We start from the raw sequence: 18,600 nt of genomic DNA, 5'->3' as shown, positions 1-18,600 counted from the left end.
CTTGTAATAATAAACAAACAAGATGGAAAGGCCATATTTTCATCAGCTAAAAAGTCTCCATATTTTACACCACCACCAGAAGACCTTTGCCATCATGTTGTACATTGTGTGCCTGGTGATTGGAAGATGGCAGGGAGTCAATGGTCCAGTTTAATCCAGTGTACAAGTCGACATCAACATCAAATTCTTCTTCAGCTGGACATTTTGTCTTTTTGTAGTATCAGCATGTAAATAAAATATTGCATGACTGTTCTACAGTACATTAAACTTGTTTGTCGACCGAATTTACGACACTGACCAGACAACCATTCTTGTAATATTTTCAAGCTTTACCTTGTTTTACACCTCGCGATGAACCCTCGGCATGCCTTCAATGCCATTGACAGACGTCACGATACACTCTCTGGCATGCCTTCCATGCCAGTGACATATGTCACGATGCCTTCCACACCCTTGTCACATCACGATGAACCTTTGGCATACCTTTCATACCTTTAACCCTGGGGTCAGCAGCGCATGTCGTGTGAACTCTGACCCCGTGTTTGCACGTTCATCGACATGATGTGTGTCCAGGCAGCCTTGCATCAAACGCACACAACATAATCCAAAGTCAAAATGTCTTCTCGACCCTTTTCACCACATGTTGAGTTTTCATTTTAGTTATATTTACTGCCACATGTTTTGACATTAATTTGTGCTGGGCTAAGTAAATCAATTCTTCGGAAAAAGAAAATGACATCTGTCATTAGCTGGATCTGTGAAAATGTGTGGATACGTGTTCTCTCGTGAATGGAAAATTATATGGAATATTTTGAACAAAAAAATAACTTGCAAGTTTGGAGTCTTAAAAATATTTCTTATTTTCAGTCTTTGGTTTGTGCTTGATAATGCAGACACGTGTATGTAGTGGACGCATGGGTGTGGGTGTGCTTGACATCCTGTCTTGACCTGTGTTGGTCAGGTCGTTCTACCCGCCACAGTTTGCCTCTAACATGGTGCAACCAACGAGTGTCACCATCCTTGTCTCTCTACCCCACCACCGCACCCGACATCAGCAGCAGCAGCAGCAGCAGCAGCAGCAACAGCGCCAGTCGCTTGCACCTCGTCACCACCAGTCTATACTCAACGACACTCCTGTGTGCTTTGAATGCTAATGTCAAGCGCTTGATGTTCTTTGGGGTCGTCCGCAATGATGACAAAATAAGGGCTAGCCACATCCTCTACACACCAAAGTGATGTCCCAGCATCCTTTGATGACACCAGCAAATCCTCCACTCACACTGACAGACACTCAAGCCACATCTTCACAAGCCGGAGCTCTCCAGTGTCTCTTACTGCGCTTGACTTCAGAGGTCGTCGGTTCAGGACTCGCTGAGGCGAGTGAATGGAAATGAAAGAGACTGCATTATAATGAAGGGCATTTGTGGAAACTCTGCTGGCTTTATCTGGGAGATCACGAAAGTGTCACATGTATCGTTTAAAAGCACAACTCTTAAGCAACAGATGAGTACCACAGTTGTGAAGCCAGCGGCGGGCAGAATCCATGAAGGTGATCAAGTGCTCACCTGCATCTTCCTGACAACAGACATCTCCAAGGACTGGGACGTGTCAGCAGCAGCGGCCGGAATGGATGGCAACACATGAAGATTTTGCCACTTCCGCCGTAAACAAAGTTATTCTCGGGTTTGCAAAGGGCAGACTTCTTCAGCTGTCCCCTCCTTCCCTCAGATATGGTCTCGTGCACGCTGTTCCTTCTCTGCACGCGACATCTGTTTACACGGATGGTTTTTAAAACACCAATTTCCCTCTCCAGCCCCATTTAATACGGCGACCGAAAAACAACTGAACTGAGAGTCTGGACAGTTTCTAAGACTGGTCAGGATTGAAGTAATCTGTCGTAAACAGTCAACGACAGGTAGCAAAAGTCCGCACAATCCTTTAGTCTGCACCCTACGGAGCATTCAGAAATATGTTACGTTTCATGAAAATTTTTGTCTGACCACTGAGAAATGTTGCTGAGTCTTGCTTGCAAGCATCCTGGTGAGCACAACACACTATACCGAGAGAGTGAGAGAGAGAACAACATGCCAACAGCACTACACAGGGATTGTGACAAGCACAACAAGCATGATTGCTGAACAGCACAACCACCTGTTACTGCTGAGCCTGATTATCTCACCACCAGCAAGTCTGTGTGTAGGCATTCGTGGACAATCAGTCTACGCAGGCAGGGAACATTTGAGCAACACGCTAATATTATCTTGGATGAACCTTTAGCAACATGTACTGCTGGTCCACAAAAGGCATCAGTAAATGAAAACAAATCATTATACAATCTGTATTAGGAGTTCAATGTTCACTGTGAAGTGTGAAAGCCTTAAGAACAAAATGCTCTCATGCATCAGTACTAATCGGCCTCTTGTAACAAAGTTTCTGCAAGCAAACTTATCATGCATCTGGAATATTAAAACCAGTTTTTGTATACTAAGCATAAACAAAATTTCACGAAGAACAAACAACTGTCCATGAAAGACCTTTCCCCACTCCCCTGTAGTGGAAATTGTGCAAAGAACCTCAGGAACTCAAAATACAACATGCTATTTATTCTCAAGTAAAACCCATAGCCTTTAAAGAGGTCACAAAAGTTCTCGTTAGGAACACATGCAGCCACACATTCTCCTCAAAATATCAGATGGTTATATACAAAAATTTTAACAAAGTAAAACTGTGTTATGCTTAGTAGTATCAACACATTTGTTTGGAGTACACAAGGTGTACAGCGGATAGGTTGTACAGTGTTCAAACTTGCACTGTACATGTAGACCCCCAGATTTAATCTGCATTCGAAAATCCAGATCACAACCACTGATAAGGTCAACCCTTTGTTCCGCCAAGCCTCCCATTGAAGCCTGTTCTGCGCCATCAATCTTAGTTCAAAGAAGCAGACATGCACAAGTTACTGTGAATGATTTGCATTACACAGAAATCCAATTCTGCCAACAGTCGTCTCCAATCGTTATGGGTCACATCTGTTCTTGGAATCATAACAAAGGCCGTGCATTAGGTTCCCACTTCCTGCTAGCATTTAGCTAGCCTACTCAATGCTTTTTTCCATACTCACAAAATGATCCTTCAGCACTCAAACACCATCCTTTATTACTTATCTTATACCTGGATTTCTTGGGAAATAGCCACTTGCAATGTTGGAGAATGTAAAAGTTTACTCAAGTTATTCCTTGAAATACACTCCAGATTCTGACAAAGCATTTTGAACAGAAAGGAGGAGGAAAACATACACATTCTGTCAACAGTTGTTCTTCATAGATCTATTCATCAATTTTATTGATAGTTTTCCCCTCTCTGGGCATGATCACAGCTATCAAATTTGTTTTCAACAGCTTTGCTGCTTGAAGGAACATTGGGTTGGGACTTCAGTATTTATATCAGTTATGTGGCAATCCCACCGCATTTATCCTGTTGTTCTCCCTCAATGACAAGTCCTGGAGGACCAGCAAAACTGGTCATCAACTGGTACCAGACAAGGGATGTGAATGATACTTCAGAAAAATTATCTACTGAACTACTTAATAAATCTTAAAACCCATAATTTATGGCAATAACATCAGTGACTGCTTACAACAACAAAACTAAATCTAGTTCTTTTGATTACTGTGATATATTTTTTTAAATGCAACATCAGCTAGCCATCAAACAAATGTATGTCAGCTTGTATCCCTTGCTACTTAAAGGCCGAAGTCGAAGTGGGCGTGTTTTGAAATGGTTTCGCCCGTGCGAAGGAAGGTAGGAGTACCCGGTGGTGTAATTGAAGACGACTGGACGCTAGTATTCCGCACCACGTGTACTCCTACCTTCCCTCGCACGGGCGATACCACTCACTTCACTCAGGAGGGACGACTTCGGCCTTTAATTCCCCAACAGTACTTTTCTATTGAAAATAAACTAAAAACCTCAATTTAAATGCCAAATAGGGTCAAATGGATTTGTTTTTGTAGTGGCTCACATAAGTACCCTGTAATTATATGTCACTTTGACATCCATGATCTTTTCCCCATAACCAAAGAAGCTACATCATTAGAAATACAATGTTTCAAATTCATTTTAAGCTACCAGCTACTGAAAAGAAGTCAAAAATACTATTCAGGCATCCCAAAAACAAGAAGTCATTTACATGTGGTATTCACCAAGCATTCCCAAATTATGTAGAAGAGAGACACATGTTCTGCTGACAGAATGTGGCAGCAAACAGTATCTCATGTGTTGGTATTATTGTCAATATCATCACTTTATGGCAACCAAGCACAATTTTACAGAAGCCCTACAGCAACATTGTTTCTGGTTGTTCTAACAATTTGCGGAATTCTGCCAGCCACTGGGCACCCACTGCACCATCCACAACTCGATGATCACAGCTCAGTGTCACAGTCATCACAGTAGCAGTGCGGAATCTGGTGAAACAACCACCAACAAGAAAAAAATTAACATCATTATAACCTTTAAGAGGGATTATGCATGGCTGGATTTGAGGTGTTTCCTGTCTCTGAACTCTGAGATAACAGCAAATTCTATTATCTGTAGATGCTTAGTAAAGATTACTGGTAAGTTTAGGGCAAATGACATCTATCTGTTTATAGGATGCAATACACAAAGGTTAACTGCAACACTAACGGGCTTTTACACATCTCATGTAACTGGCTGTTAAATCAATCAGTATGAGGTGATCATAAAAACCTTATCTGGGGAAAGTAAAACTCTTTTATAACCACATGATCATGTATTTGACAATACTTGACATTAAGAACAACAAAGAAGTGACAGGGATACACACAAACTCTGGCCTGCTTGTGCTACTTTTAGGGTCAAAATCTAATAACATTTAATGGTGATTTTTCTTTCCTAGGAAAAAAACTGCCTGCATGATTTTCATTTATTTTTTTAACAATTGTTCTTCTGTAAAAATAATAATAAAAAAACTCACCCTGAATCAGAGTCTTCTGATACAACCAAGCGTTTGTCAGCACCACCCACAGCCAAAATGCAAGACTGCAGAGAAAACAATCTAAAGACTCAGAACGCAAGTCTGACAGCATGTTACTGCTAGCATTACAATAAAACAATTCTGGAAAGTGACGTCAGCCTTTCCAACTCATTAGCTCTGATTATGGAAAATCTTCTAAGATTAGAAAGCCTCTCATCAAGAAATTACAATCTAATCTGTCATAATCCAGTGGTCTACAATCAAGATATGCGACAATGTCATGAATGCACTTTAAAACTGCCTAAAATGAAGAAGCATCAAAGACCTGAGGGGGGTTGATGACTGCAGCAAACTGCTTGATACCAAACATTCCAAGGTTTGAGATGGTGAAAGTGCCACCCTGCAATATCAGAATGAGAAATTGATATAATTACTGACGGCATGCAAGATTATAGTCATCGAAGTCAGCATAAAAACAGCACTTCATTGATTTCTCCCAAGTATAAATAAACTATAAAAGTCTTCAATTATAAGATCACCTGAAATTCTTGAGGTTTCAGTTTCCCTTCTCGTGCCTTGGCTGCCAGTGAAGCTACATCTGTTGCTATATCTGCTAGTCCCTGCACACATGCAAAATGCATATCATCAGCATGGACAAAGGTAAATATAAATAAGGTAAATAAAATAATTTGTTTAATAAATACATACTCCAGAAAAGAAAAAGCACACAAACTGAATTTTTACACAAACTGAGAGTACATAAATAAATCATAAAAATAATCCAGGCTTGGAAGCATGCAGGATCTTTATGGTGCATCTAAAAATTCTTTCTTCAGCTGTTACAAGGTGTTTACTTATGAAAAGATTATGTAAGATTTACTTAAGGTTACAACAAAATTCTGACCTTGGCATCAGCACCAAAGACTATAGGCGTGATGAGGCCATTGTCTGTGGCCACAGCAACATTCACATCCACACTATTATACCTGTGCACAGGGAAAAAACCAATATTACTTCTTTGTCCATGAAAATTTTAACATCACCATGTCTCCCTCAAAAAACTTTTACTCCTCGGTTGACATACCTCACATATCAAGTAGTGATCTATGGGTGACTTGATCTATGGACAAGACTATTCTGTGTATTAACCGATCTGCTTTTATCACTAATCAATAATGACTTCGTAGACATGAACTACAATGGAACTGTAACTCCTAAAAATCTGAATCTGTGAAAAGATGCTACACCACTGCATTTACACCATTTTAACAGTGAACTATTGTGAACAGGTGAATTGATTTGGTACTTTTGCAAGAAATAGAAATCTGTTTCCATGGTATAATTTCTGCAGAAGATTATTGCAGTGTTTCAACAATGCGTATAGCTTCAGACCACAACAATATATGTGATGACAAGCTGACACTGCTTCCCTTTCTATGCTTTATGAACTCATCATGGTATTTTCAAAGAAGCATTCTGCAGACTTGCTCCATGAGCAGTAAAAATGATTGGCCCCTATACGATCTGTTCTATGAGTGGTACAATGGTGTGGATAGGAGCATTTGCAACTTACAGCTGGAATAATAAACACTTTATTGTTATTAATCCCTACGACACTGGGATTTCTTTTCATGTACATATTAATCAGATAATCATGTAACTAGGGTTATCATAAAACAATTCTACGATCTGTCAAGATTACGTCACTGCTAAAACAAAAAGATATTTACTCTCTTGAAAAGTGTTGTCAAAATGGAATGTTCTTTGTTGCTGAAACAAAAGATGCTAAAATAATGTGCCTTTAAGGGTTAAATTTAAGCTGATAAAAGCTTATTATAAGGCACCTACTGTCGGATAAAAGTGTCCTGCCAGGAGGAGTTGGCTTGTGGAACTTTTTTGCAAGCCAAGGCACTGGCCTTGATGATGAAGTCATTCACAGACAGTTTCACACCACTCTTCGACAAGATTTCATTCAGGTCCTTTCGAACTCTAAAGCAAGGAAACCAGGAGAGATAACCATTACATGTCATTAAGAGAAATACAACAAATTTCACTGATCTAGCACCTTCTGCTATAGAGATATGACTGTGTATCAGCTACAGAAATAGCAAAGGTATCAGCTACAGAAATATCACTGTGTATCAGCTTTAATGACATCCCTGTGTTTCAGTTCTAGAGATTATTGTGAATTAATTAGAAATTTTTGAAAAAGCTGTCCTTTCTCTCACCTTAAAATATTATCTACCTTCACATCAACAGTCAAGTAATAATGAGGAATAGTCTGCTTTGACAAGGTTAGACGTTTTGCAATCACCTGCAAAGACAGCAGACATACAAAACAGTTCTAGGGTTCACATGTCAGTAAAATTGAATGCAGCATACAACACTATCATCAGCAGCAACATCATGTGTTAGGATATATAATTATCGCATGACATCATTTGTTTAAAAAAACAACAACTATACAACTAGTTAAAGCTCCTTTGGATCATTAGTGTGTGGACATCCCCATGCATGTACTAACATGAAAATTGTTTTACAGCATATTAAGAATGCAGTTTAGGTGTGTAGGTGAGTGTGTATGGACAGAATAGAAAGTGTGGAAGTTGAAGCGAGCACTAGTTAAGGGAGTATGTAAGTGAATGAGATTACAGATTGCTGACATGACCCAAGAGGGAGCGTGATATGTATGATAAAAAAAGACAAGAACAGAAGTCATTGTATCAGAAGTAGTTTCTTGCCTAGCCAAGGTAACCTATGTAAACTCTCTATTTGTTATCTATTTACATTTCAAAACTTTGAACTATTTAACATGTGACTGAGCAAACAAATTGGTATTATGCAGTAAGAAAATTTATAATAACTGCATAGGAGAGAGATTTAGTTGAATGTGGCACAAAAGAGAAATGAAAGTTATATCTGGATATGAATTAATTTATTAAGAATTACTTAGGGGAGAACAAGCAAAGAAGCTACATGCCAAGGCACACTAGAAGTAGGTGAATCATCCAACAGTCTTCATTTCAAATCAATGGTGGATTAATGCATCGAGTCAGAACTACAGTGGTTCTCCCCCACCCAGCACCCAGTTTCCGAAGGCAGAACTACCAGAGGCATAGGTCCCAGCCTTAATGTAAGTTGCTCAAAATATTCAAAGAGTATTCAACAGGCTTAGATCCATTCTCAAACAGTTAAATACTCTGTTCGCTGAGAGACTGAATGCAGATAATAGCCCAAGGGGCCCATGCATATTATACAAACTGTGTGCTCGTGGATGAGAGATTGTAAGAGTGGAATTATTAAGTATTATAAAGTATTATAGTGAGAGATTTTGAAGATAGAAAGACATCTATATATATTTATGTGTTTTCAGAACTGCCTGGTATTTTATAGTTATTAGAGTTCTTAGGTAATATGTGTGGCCTTTTATAACTGCTGTTAATGTTTTACCAGAGAATTGGCTTAGAAAAAAAGAAAACAGTATTAAAGAAAATCACAAACAAATAAGAAAAGAATATTCCAGAAAAGAACCAAAGAAAAAAAGAGAAACTAAGCCAGTAAAAAACCTATTTGGGCAACTTTCAAAATAATTCTGGGAAGCCCACAGGCAGAGATGTTTGTTCTGTGTTGAAAGAAAGAACATGTATCAGTGACTGAGACTTGACTCAGTGTGGTGTGTCCTGACAATGTATCAGTAAGCATACTGACCTGTCTGATGTTGTTTAAAGGTATGTCAATGAAGAGTTGCCCTGGCAGGCCAACAGGTGCAGCAACAGTAGCAGCAGGTGCACCAGGTGAGATGCCTGCCAGATCAGCTGCTCTTATCTGGCCCTCAGGACCACTTCCTCTCACTTGCTGTAATATGCACAATTTTAACCCATTTCTTATATTTTCAGGCTGCACTTTTCACAAACATGTTGTAAAAAGACTTTATCCAAAAGCTAACCCAAGCGCAAACATTTTCAACAGATCAAGTTTAGTTCATTACAAGACACTCATTCCCAAAATATTTAGTTATTCCACACAGGAATTCTTACCTGCATTATGGAAAATTTCACATCATCATTTTCTTTTTAACAAAAGCAGGCTTCTATAGTAAGGATTCGTTAACATGTAATCAAAGCTCTTAAACTGGCTGTGGATTTAGTGATAGCAAAAATTAAACATCTAGGTCAGTCTATACATGCCTTTCTTCCCCCCAAAATATAACACATTTTGACAGAGCAATGACAGTTCTATTTTTCATTAAGCTGCTAGAAAATGCAAGTTTCATTTTTATGTTTACAAAGAGTTTCCTTTAATTTACACTTGTTTACACAGGCCTTTTATTTTCTGTTGCACTCACCTTTAGATCAATGCCTTTTTCAGATGCAAGTGTTTTGGCGAAAGGTGTCGCAAACACCCGGACTCCTGATGCTGCTGGTGGTGCAACTGTTGGTGCAGCTGTTGGAGGAGATACAGCTGTTGGTGGGAGTGGTGCAGGGGGTGCAGGAGCAGCTGGTTCTGGCTGTTTAACAGCTGCAGGTGCACCACTTCCCCCAATTTTGACATCATCTTCTGGGCTAGGCACATAGTCCTTGAATGCTGCCACATCCTCTTTATTGTTGACAATAATACATACCACCTGTACATATTTATTACCCTTTGTTTTTAAATATCTATGTGAAAGATATAATTGTTCTGTTTTTTTTTTTTTAAATTTAAGTTTCACAGGTGCCTATAAATTTTAATTTCTGTCAGCATGAGGAAATAAAGAAAAAGAATCAACAATACAAGGAAAAACCCTGACTAAATTTCATACAATTATGGTAGACTCTTAAAATGGTGATAGGTGCTTTAGCCACTATGTCACCAACTGCCCTAAACTTATAAGCAATTTATAAAATAAGCAGAAATCAACTGTTTGTACTTCAACCCATCTTGCACTTTTCTGTAAATCGAAAAGCGGGAATTTTGAAAAAGTTTCTTCCACATATGGTAACAGACAATGTCACAGACAATGTCATACTAGACATAATAGTCTAGTCTTGCATACAGAAGTCACGCATCAAGTAGAAATAAATGAACATGGTAATTAAAAAAAATGAAAGTATTGCATTTACTGGATACCAGCCTCTGCAGTTTAGCACTTCATCTTTGAATTGTTGGTTGTTACAATTTTTAAACCAAACAGAAGTTGCAATAGGAAACTTTTAAACTTCTTGTCACTTAATTTTGTTATGGTCTAATGGAGATAGCTGTGTTTGGAAATGCTTCAGCGGGCATAATTATAGACATTTTCCTGTTTTAAGTCTACATTCATAAAAATATATTTATGTCACACACATACATACTATGTGTCTAAGGTAAAGCCACAAAGTGTGGGCCAATATACACGCAAAAAGAGTTTGAATCAGCCCATGTGAAAATCAGGTTTTAAACATTCTTTATGTGCAAGAAACTTTTTAACCTAAATCTTATTTCTGCATCTCAGAGTCCATTTTCTTAAATTTAAAAAAAAATTTGCATAACTTACCTTGCCTAGGGGAACTTCTTTTGTACCCTCAGGGACACAAATTTTGGCGAGATAGCCCTCCTCACTAGATTCGAAGCCCACAGTTGCTTTGTCAGTCTCAATCTCCGCCAGCAAATCACCTTCTGACACCTTATCTCCCTCCTTTTTCTGCCAGCTGGAAATGGTTCCAGTTTCCATTGTAGGAGAGAGGGCTGGCAGTGTGACTTTGGAGTGACTGGGCAGATCTGCTAAGATCATACAATAAATGAAAAATTATTGAGATAGGGGTCAGGGCTTCTGCTAAGGCTAAATTCTTTGGGGTCCCAGGGACCCCTTTTTCAAATTTTTAAGGGGTCCCTGTTCTTCGCCCAAATTTGAATGGGACCCCATTGACGAAAATTGAAGGGGTCCTCCAAACTTTTAATGCGTACTATACGCAATTTTTTGCATAAGCAGAAGCCCTGAGGGTTTCTAGCTTATAATAATTTACTATTAATGTGATTTTGTTTTCCGTCTTATCCATTTAAAGGGGACCATACTATTTTGATATTTTAAAATATATAAATATTTAATAAAGACACAGAAGAAGCTATTGATTTGTAACATTTGTGCTATCACTTGCTCTATGATGCACTTACTTTAGCTCTTACCTGAACTATAAAATCGTACATGATAGCCAAACCTAATAGCTGTCAAATGCTTGTGAGGCTTTGTTGCTTGTATCAAAAGCCTGCAAGATGAAGAACAATATGATAATATTATGACAAATTATTATCAAAGAAAACTTGTTACTAACAATAATGTATATAATTTGGAACGATCAAGGCTTTAGAATAACACAACAGGGGTAGACTGAGAAGCAGCTAACAAAATGTTAGATTACATCACCTGAACACTAATACCCAATCAAATCAGACAATTTTATAAACATTAGCAGACAACTTTGCATAATCCTTTCACCAAGACTTTCTATTATCTGTTGACAATAGTGAAGTTCCTTTGCTTTACCAGTTGAGTGGGGTCTAGCTTTCTGTATTTGTGGTTGTCTATGTTGACCTGTTGTGAGTTTTGTGCCTATTACTTGACACACACTCACTTCTTCTACATTGTGAATAACAGTTTGCTCATCTGCGGCCTCTTGATTTTCATCTACAGCTACTATTGTCCCACAGACTGCCTGACTCCTCTATTGCCATAATGGTTTCTTTGTGTAGTTCTTTAATAAGATCACAGTCATGTTTATCAATGTAGTCTGTCCTGCTTCTATCTATGACTAGAAAAGTGGTGTCAATAGGAACATATACAGCTTTGATTGCAATGTTGGGTTGTTTTTTTTTTTTGAAGTCCCATAGAGCTAGGGTATGGCTCTATATAAGATTATTATTATATTGTAAAATAAAATCACACATTATTCAACAACTTTTCTAGATATCGTACATACCAGAAGTAACTAAATACAAATGCACATAATTCACATAATTCATATAATTCTGATCCTAATTTCAAACAACGTATAAAAACTGAAACAGCTCTAGCCCATGTTCAGTGGAACTGTACTTGATACCTTGGTCTGTACAAGCACCTGAACAACTTTACCTTTAGCTGAGGGCATGAACAATCGTTGTTATGAATACAATGACATACACCCTCAATACAGATGTAGAAAGAACAACTTGTCCAAATACGAGATCTGAGCCCAGGACAGCCAATCCTGTCTTAGTGGTGCAACCAGAAAAACGCATTCATCCGTACAGTTATTCGCATACATGAAAGGGCACACACATCTTGTGAATGTGATCGGATCTGGAGTGATTGCGCTTTCTAATTCAAATACAATATCAAGAAAACGAAAGATGGGAACCATCGGCACATTCCTCTAAAACAAAAGGTATTTTCAATGCCTTAAATACGACCTAACTCACTAAAGGGAGAAAATTGACACGAGTTAATTTTCCATTCAGCTAAGGCCGTGAACAAAACTGAATGCAAGCACCGACCTTCTTAGATACTTGCAATCAAATCCATAAACATGGCCAATTTTTCTCAACCAGTAACTTACATCAATGGAAGTTAATATTATGCACATACAAGATGTTTTTATGTCTAAGTAAGCCGAACAGGAACTAAACAACGGACATAACTTATCAGAAAATACATTTAACCCTAAGGCTTACCTTGAACTTGGTGGTTAGCAACTTTTGAGCAAATGCATCTCATCGAAAGTGCCCCAGTCCGTTTCTGGGAGGACTGTCTAAGAATATATCGAAAGAAAACGGACGAACGATTCATGTTTTCTGAGGTTATCACACACCACCAACTTGACCTCACCTCTTATTGCACGCAAGGTCAGCAACAAAGCCTCGAATCAGCGATTAAGTAAAGCTAGAAAACTAAATTACGTCTTTAATGCAGAATTGCAATAATCAAACATTATCAGAGCTAAATTGAATAATATTATATTTTACTCCATTTAAGGATATGCTACTCTGATAATACGAAACTTTAACACAACTTCTTCTCGATTGCCATAGACGTTGTTTACAAATGCGGCATAGGGAGCCGATAACTTTCGATTCCTTGAGTCATTTGAAAGGTGTTGTTTTTACAAAATGCCAGGTTTGATCTACATAAAACGCATTATTTATGTACTGTATACTTAGGATATATACGATCAAGGAGTACAAAGTAAAAGAAATGTGCCATTTCAAGATTAAAGATTTGGCTTCACATTCCTTTGCTGCGGGAATATAGCGATTCTGCATATGATTAACTTTTGGTTTTGTAGATACGATTTTTTAAACTCTTGATTCAGGGCTTCTGCTAAAGCTAAATTCTTTGGGGTCCCAGGGACCCCTTCTTCAGATTTTTAAGGGGTCCCTGTTCTTCGCCCAAATTTGAAGGGGACCCCATTGACGAAAATTGAAGAGGTCCTCCGAACTTTTAATGCGTACTGTACGCAATTTTTTGCGTAAGCAGAAGCCCTGTGATTTATTTAGAATAGTAATATTGTGTAGTTCATATTTTATTGATGCTATTAATCTCAGAATCAGTTGTATAATTTTGCAGCTGTGAAAAAACCAGCAGAAAAGAAAAAGGAACAAGCTCTTCCACAGATAACAATTAAAACATACGTATTTCCAAATGGCGACAGATACGGTGTGTGCCTTGTCATATTAATAAACTATAATTTTCATGCTATATTTCTAATGATTAGCCATGTAGCTCTTGTGTATATATCATGATGAAAGTTAAATTACATGAATGGATACTGTTAGTACCCTTAGACTTGGTTTTTTTGTTTTGTTTTTAGTTTCTTTAATTTCATTGTATTCTCGTACTTAAAAGTTTTTAAAAGTAATATTATATCTGAAATTGTGCTATGCATAGATACACAGTTCTTTAAAATTTTCATTCCATATTCTCTTTCTCAGAAGGAGAATGTATAGCAACACAAGAGGGTTCAGTAGAAAGAACTGGCAAAGGAAAACACTCCACAAGTGATGGCATAACTTATGAGGGACAGTGGTAAGAGATAAATGAATGCACAGGCAAGTTGACACATCCGTCAGGTGCCACTTATGAAGGAGAGTTTATCAACAACCAGTTCCATGGCAGGGGCAAATATACATGGCCTAATGGCTCTATTATAAAGGAAACTTTGTTGAAAACAGGTATGAAAAAGTAAAATGACTGAATTAGAATCATCATTAATTCATATTATTGCCATACAACCTTGCTACCTCATGATACAATTTTTTTGCATGTATTATAATAATTGAATTTATAAAGCACAGTTCACCATGTGAATGCATGCTTAATATGCCATGCACAATAGACTGGAAATGAACCAACAGTCATAAAAGAAACATAATAATCAGCAAACAGATGACACCATGGCAAAATGAACAGAGTGCATGGAGAAAGATAACAACTGAGGAGTGAATGAAAAGTACACTTGATTATTTCTTAAAAATAGTGGTTTTGAGGAAGGATTTGCTTCCGAACATAGACTTATCAAGAGAAAGGGGGATAAAATGGGAAGGAAGAGAGCATTTGCCAAAAATTTCTCCCATCTGATGCATGGCATAAAAAGGAGGACAATAGAATCAGACCATAGAGACCAACTCAGCACCTCAAAACAGGTAATGTGGAGTGAGGCCATGAAGACAATGTAGCACAATGTAATAATCTTGTACTTAATCCAAGCTTGAACTGGCATCCCAGTGAAGGTGGTGTAGTTAGATATGTAGCATGTCTACTTTTTTCATATGCAAGAAAATATGAAATGCCATTATTCTGAGGTCATTGAAATTTGTCTAGTAAACAGCTAGGAAGATTGACAAGCACAGAATTGTAATTATCCAGCTGGGACAGCACAAAAGTAAAAATTCTTTGCCAACCCTGTAAACATAGGCCACATGCAAAGAAAAAAAAAAATCGAGTGAGATCTGTACCCCAGGTAACCAATCCTCACTGTATTGGTGACAGGCTCCTTGATAAGATACATGTGTATATATATATCTAGAACTAATCATTATCAGTTATTATTAAAACAATTAATCTATTTTTCCTCTGACAGGCTTGAAGGGAAGGGGAGTTCACAGACACAGAAATCACAACAGTGGACTGGATATTTCGTTACAAGGCTGCATTAGGTTTACTGTTTAAGCTGAATATGAATAGACCAGCTTAAATTTAATGTGGACTTTAGAGAATTATTATGACCTGGAACAACTGTGTCACAAAAAGTCACCACACCACAGATGAGAACTTTATTGTCATCTGTGGTGATTTTTCATGACAGATGTGGAAATTCCATTTGGCCTGTATACTAAATATTAACACAGTGTTTACTTCAGTACATGCCAAATTTTGTGCATAAAATAATTTTTAAGACATCACAATATTTTAGTGCACTTATTGGTTTTATTTCCTGCATGAAGGAGCAACAAGAGTAGTAAGTGCTAGATTGCAGTTTCCCTGCTGCCTGCATCCCTTTTTGAGATATTTAATTATAACATGATAGAATCAAATAAGATATTATAAACTCTAAAAGTCCCAAAAACTTTATAGATTTTACATCTTTATACAGCCTGAAACTGTCAGTAAACACACAACTTTTTTGTGCAGTGTATTCATGATTATTTTGTTGTGTAGTGTATTTACAAATAAAAATACCATAAAAATGATAAATTAAGTGTGACTTAGATCATGTGTACATTCATGAGGAAACAATCATGCTGATCATCTTGCTATGTATGCACATGTGGGAGTAGTGGGAAATGCGTGTGTGCATGCATATACAGACAGTGCTATTAATGTTGTAGTTTAAAAAACCCAAACTGTAATAAAATGAATGTTCTCCTTAAAAACTTTAACATCAATAACTGAAAAATTCGGAGAAAAGAACAGATTCTTCAAACTGAGATTGAACATATGATTGCATAGTGTAGATGTATGTCAACCTTAACTTCCTTCCTTTTTGCATGCGTGTGTGTGAGAGAAAGGGTCTCATTAGAATTTGTTCCTTGTGACACTCAATTATATCATGGCACAACAAATGCATGCATGCTGCCTATACACATATATTCTTCTGCTCTCTGGTCACTTGTCGTGCACAAAAGACAAAAAAAAAAAAATACCATTTTAAATCTATACTAAGTTTATTACAAATATTAATAGTAAAACATGTCAAGATTCCAAAATCTAATAGTTTTCTAGTATTTACAAATTTTGCTCAATATCTACAAAAATTAAAAAATCTTAGTTCAATCTATATTCTGCTCCCTTCAGTATTATATTCTCAGTGTGTAAAGTGGCTCAACTGTTGTGGTACTTTTGACTTCAACATTCCATGGTTTCTTTCCATTTGAAATTTAAATATATGGATGTCATCACTGCAGAAATGTTGGTCTTGCCTCTCTTGAGGAATTTCTTCAACATCAAATGATGAATGAATCAGCTGCAACATGATACAATGTTTAAGTAACTCATTGCTGGCGACATACTTAGGTGATTATCAGGCCCCAACAAATACTAATAAAAAGTACAATATTAAGTTGAGTGAATTTATCGCAAAAACACTTTAAATGATGATTTAAACACAGAAAAGCCGCTCTTCTTTCCTTTCATATCTCATTTGATTCTTTTTTTTAAAAATTATATCCAATGTCCAAAATAAGTTTTGCAGTCAGGTGGGGAAGTAACCCAAAATGAAATCATAGCCTGTGATCTTATGATATAATTTATTGTAAATGTGTATATCACCACTTACAAAATCTGCTTAGAGCTGATTATTGCTTTTAGACCAAAAAAAGTGACTATTAATATCATCTATGTGATATGTTATTGCATCATTTTCATCATCAAAGTATAGCTTACTGAAGCATTCAAACCTTATCTCAGATAAAAAAAACAAGAGGTGGTAAATTATGCTGATCCAGAAAATAAGTCTTATCACAGCAAAGCAACTAGCCCTGCAAACAGGTGCCATATGCAGAGAAAGAAAAATTGTGACCGAGAAAAGATCTGAACCCACAAAAGTTAATCCTTGCTGTATTGGCCATTGCCACTGGTTCAATAAATGAGACTTAGCATTAATAATTTTACTACTACAGTATATATGTACTAACAAAGCTATAATCTAAAATGTATTTCTTGGGTCCCTTTACATATTATTAGTGTCCATAAGCCATCAGAATGCTCACCTCAAAGAAACGTTTTTCCAACTCCGGTTTTTTGCCTGAATTTCGTTTTTCATAACAACAGAGGACTTCTGTTTGTTTTCCACACAGTGAAGAAATAGTGCTGACTAGGGGTTCCAAAGACTAAGGAAATTATAACAATTATTAAACATACCTAAAAGAAAATGGTTGAGAAAAATTATCTACAGCCCTTTATTTTTCACTACCATCTGTCAAACACAAAAGTTGGGCAAGAAGGCATATAATTTATAACTCTGTTCTGCTACTAAGTTTAGTGAGTGGCAGGGCTGGCAAGATGACAATTAAGTTGAGACTGTAGTTTTTGGTGATAGAAATGTATACTTTTTTATATTAAGATCTAACAAATGCAAAATTATATATAGTGCAGTTAAAATGTAAAAGATTACTTAACTGGCATTATTAAATATAATACCTTGTAGTGTAAGGATCTTACTCAGTGGAAAATAAGCAAAGCTTTCACCTCTTCATAGTAAATGCAGTCGGCCAATAAAATATAATCTGGTTCTCTAGGAATGTCTTTCATTGTCTGTATACCCCATATCAAAGGATGGGCATGAATGTTGCCAGCTATGGAAGATCGATTTGCCTGTATGTTGTATTCCAGTAGAGGAATGAACTCTGGCAAATCTGTAATGGTAACTCTTGCCCTGTTTCAAAAAGTAATTACAACACTTGAATTTTATAATAAGTTACTTAAAGGAGGCAATATTTGTTTAAGAACAAACGATTATATTTAACAATTACTTTAATCACATATAGTGCCTTTAATTTCAAAAAGTGGGATATTGCTTCTTTTTCTTACTACATTTTGTGATGATTACTATTTGCACTTGAAGGCCTAGAAGAAATTTCTTTAAGTCTGCTTATACTTCAGTGTTAAAAAGGATAACAATGCATTGAGTTCTATTAGTCTATATTAATAATACTAAATTTGATACAATTTGTTATGCTATACCTAATAAATTTATGCTTTAATTTACATGTACTGGTTCATTACTTTATTCACATTAGTGGCATCCAATAAAGTTGTTAAAATTAAACAAAAACTGTGCCCAGCTGACTTATAATAGCTATTTGTAATTTATGAAGAACTTAATAGTGATGTACTAGCGTGAATCACCCAAAGCTCGCAGCAACAAGGCCTACAGCGCCAGTTCCTGCCCCGAGTTCCACTATAACTTTCGATATCAAAGCATGCCCATAATTAAAGTCCGCAGTCTCCAGATATTTACTGAGAACTAAAGCTGCGTCCCAAACGACGCATCCTACATCACCAACTTCACATTGATGAAACTGCAACAATTTGTTGTCGTTTCGCTCGTACTGACGAACAAACAAACGCGACAGATCGAATGACGCGGACATGTTACAAGGGAGACAATGCA

General features: G+C 37.0%; 3 protein-coding genes across 4 annotated transcripts; 1 reads left to right on the top strand and 2 right to left on the bottom strand.

Moving 5' to 3' along the window:
* Positions 1–2,324: 2,324 nt before the first annotated feature.
* On the bottom strand, positions 2,325–12,863 carry LOC112562108 (dihydrolipoyllysine-residue acetyltransferase component of pyruvate dehydrogenase complex, mitochondrial-like). Of its 2 annotated transcripts, none has more exons than XM_025235122.1 (12): positions 12,665–12,863; positions 11,141–11,220; positions 10,512–10,738; positions 9,342–9,620; positions 8,705–8,851; positions 7,225–7,310; positions 6,845–6,985; positions 5,901–5,982; positions 5,536–5,616; positions 5,322–5,396; positions 4,997–5,061; positions 2,325–4,466 (listed from the first exon to the last, which is right to left on the bottom strand). In XM_025235122.1, the coding sequence occupies exons 3-12, from the start codon at positions 10,686–10,688 to the stop codon at positions 4,337–4,339; spliced, it is 1,263 nt and encodes a 420-aa protein (XP_025090907.1). In that variant the 5' UTR covers positions 10,689–10,738; positions 11,141–11,220; positions 12,665–12,863; the 3' UTR covers positions 2,325–4,336. The 2 variants fall into 2 exon arrangements, with proteins under 2 accessions (XP_025090907.1, XP_025090906.1); XM_025235121.1 differs by having other exon boundaries at positions 10,512–10,735.
* A 142-nt stretch (positions 12,864–13,005) lies between these two features.
* Positions 13,006–16,115, top strand: LOC112562111 (radial spoke head 1 homolog). Its single transcript, XM_025235126.1, is given in 4 exon segments — positions 13,006–13,106; positions 13,557–13,646; positions 13,922–14,161; positions 15,070–16,115. Coding segments are annotated over 4 exon segments (426 nt in total). The 5' UTR covers positions 13,006–13,099; the 3' UTR covers positions 15,159–16,115.
* Positions 15,812–18,600, bottom strand: LOC112562110 (protein-lysine methyltransferase METTL21D-like). Its single transcript, XM_025235124.1, has 4 exons — positions 18,336–18,600; positions 17,676–17,862; positions 17,198–17,317; positions 15,812–16,452 (listed from the first exon to the last, which is right to left on the bottom strand). The coding sequence occupies exons 1-4, from the start codon at positions 18,578–18,580 to the stop codon at positions 16,294–16,296; spliced, it is 711 nt and encodes a 236-aa protein (XP_025090909.1). The 5' UTR covers positions 18,581–18,600; the 3' UTR covers positions 15,812–16,293.

This window comes from Pomacea canaliculata, linkage group LG4 (assembly GCF_003073045.1).
Source record: "Pomacea canaliculata isolate SZHN2017 linkage group LG4, ASM307304v1, whole genome shotgun sequence".
Taxonomy (NCBI): domain Eukaryota; kingdom Metazoa; phylum Mollusca; class Gastropoda; order Architaenioglossa; family Ampullariidae; genus Pomacea; species Pomacea canaliculata.
This window is presented reverse-complemented; position numbering and strand designations above follow the sequence as displayed.

What these genes read in the sequence shown, in the direction of transcription:
- LOC112562110 (XM_025235124.1), bottom strand. Translation starts at nt 18,580, where the DNA reads ATGTCCGCGTCATTCGATCTGTCGCGTTTGTTTGTTCGTCAGTACGAG. An exon ending in CTTGTTGCTGCGAGCTTTGG is followed by an intron (nt 17,863 to 18,335) that starts GTGATTCACGCT and finishes TTTTTGAAACAG; the next exon opens with GGCAAGAGTTACCATTACAG. An exon ending in ACTGCATTTACTATGAAGAG is followed by an intron (nt 17,318 to 17,675) that starts GTGAAAGCTTTG and finishes TAATTTCCTTAG; the next exon opens with TCTTTGGAACCCCTAGTCAG.
- LOC112562108 (XM_025235122.1), bottom strand. Translation starts at nt 10,688, where the DNA reads ATGGAAACTGGAACCATTTCCAGCTGGCAGAAAAAGGAGGGAGATAAG. An exon ending in CTTTAAACAACATCAGACAG is followed by an intron (nt 7,311 to 8,704) that starts GTCAGTATGCTT and finishes CTGTCTTTGCAG; the next exon opens with GTGATTGCAAAACGTCTAAC. An exon ending in TCTTTGGTGCTGATGCCAAG is followed by an intron (nt 5,617 to 5,900) that starts GTCAGAATTTTG and finishes GCATGTGTGCAG; the next exon opens with GGACTAGCAGATATAGCAAC.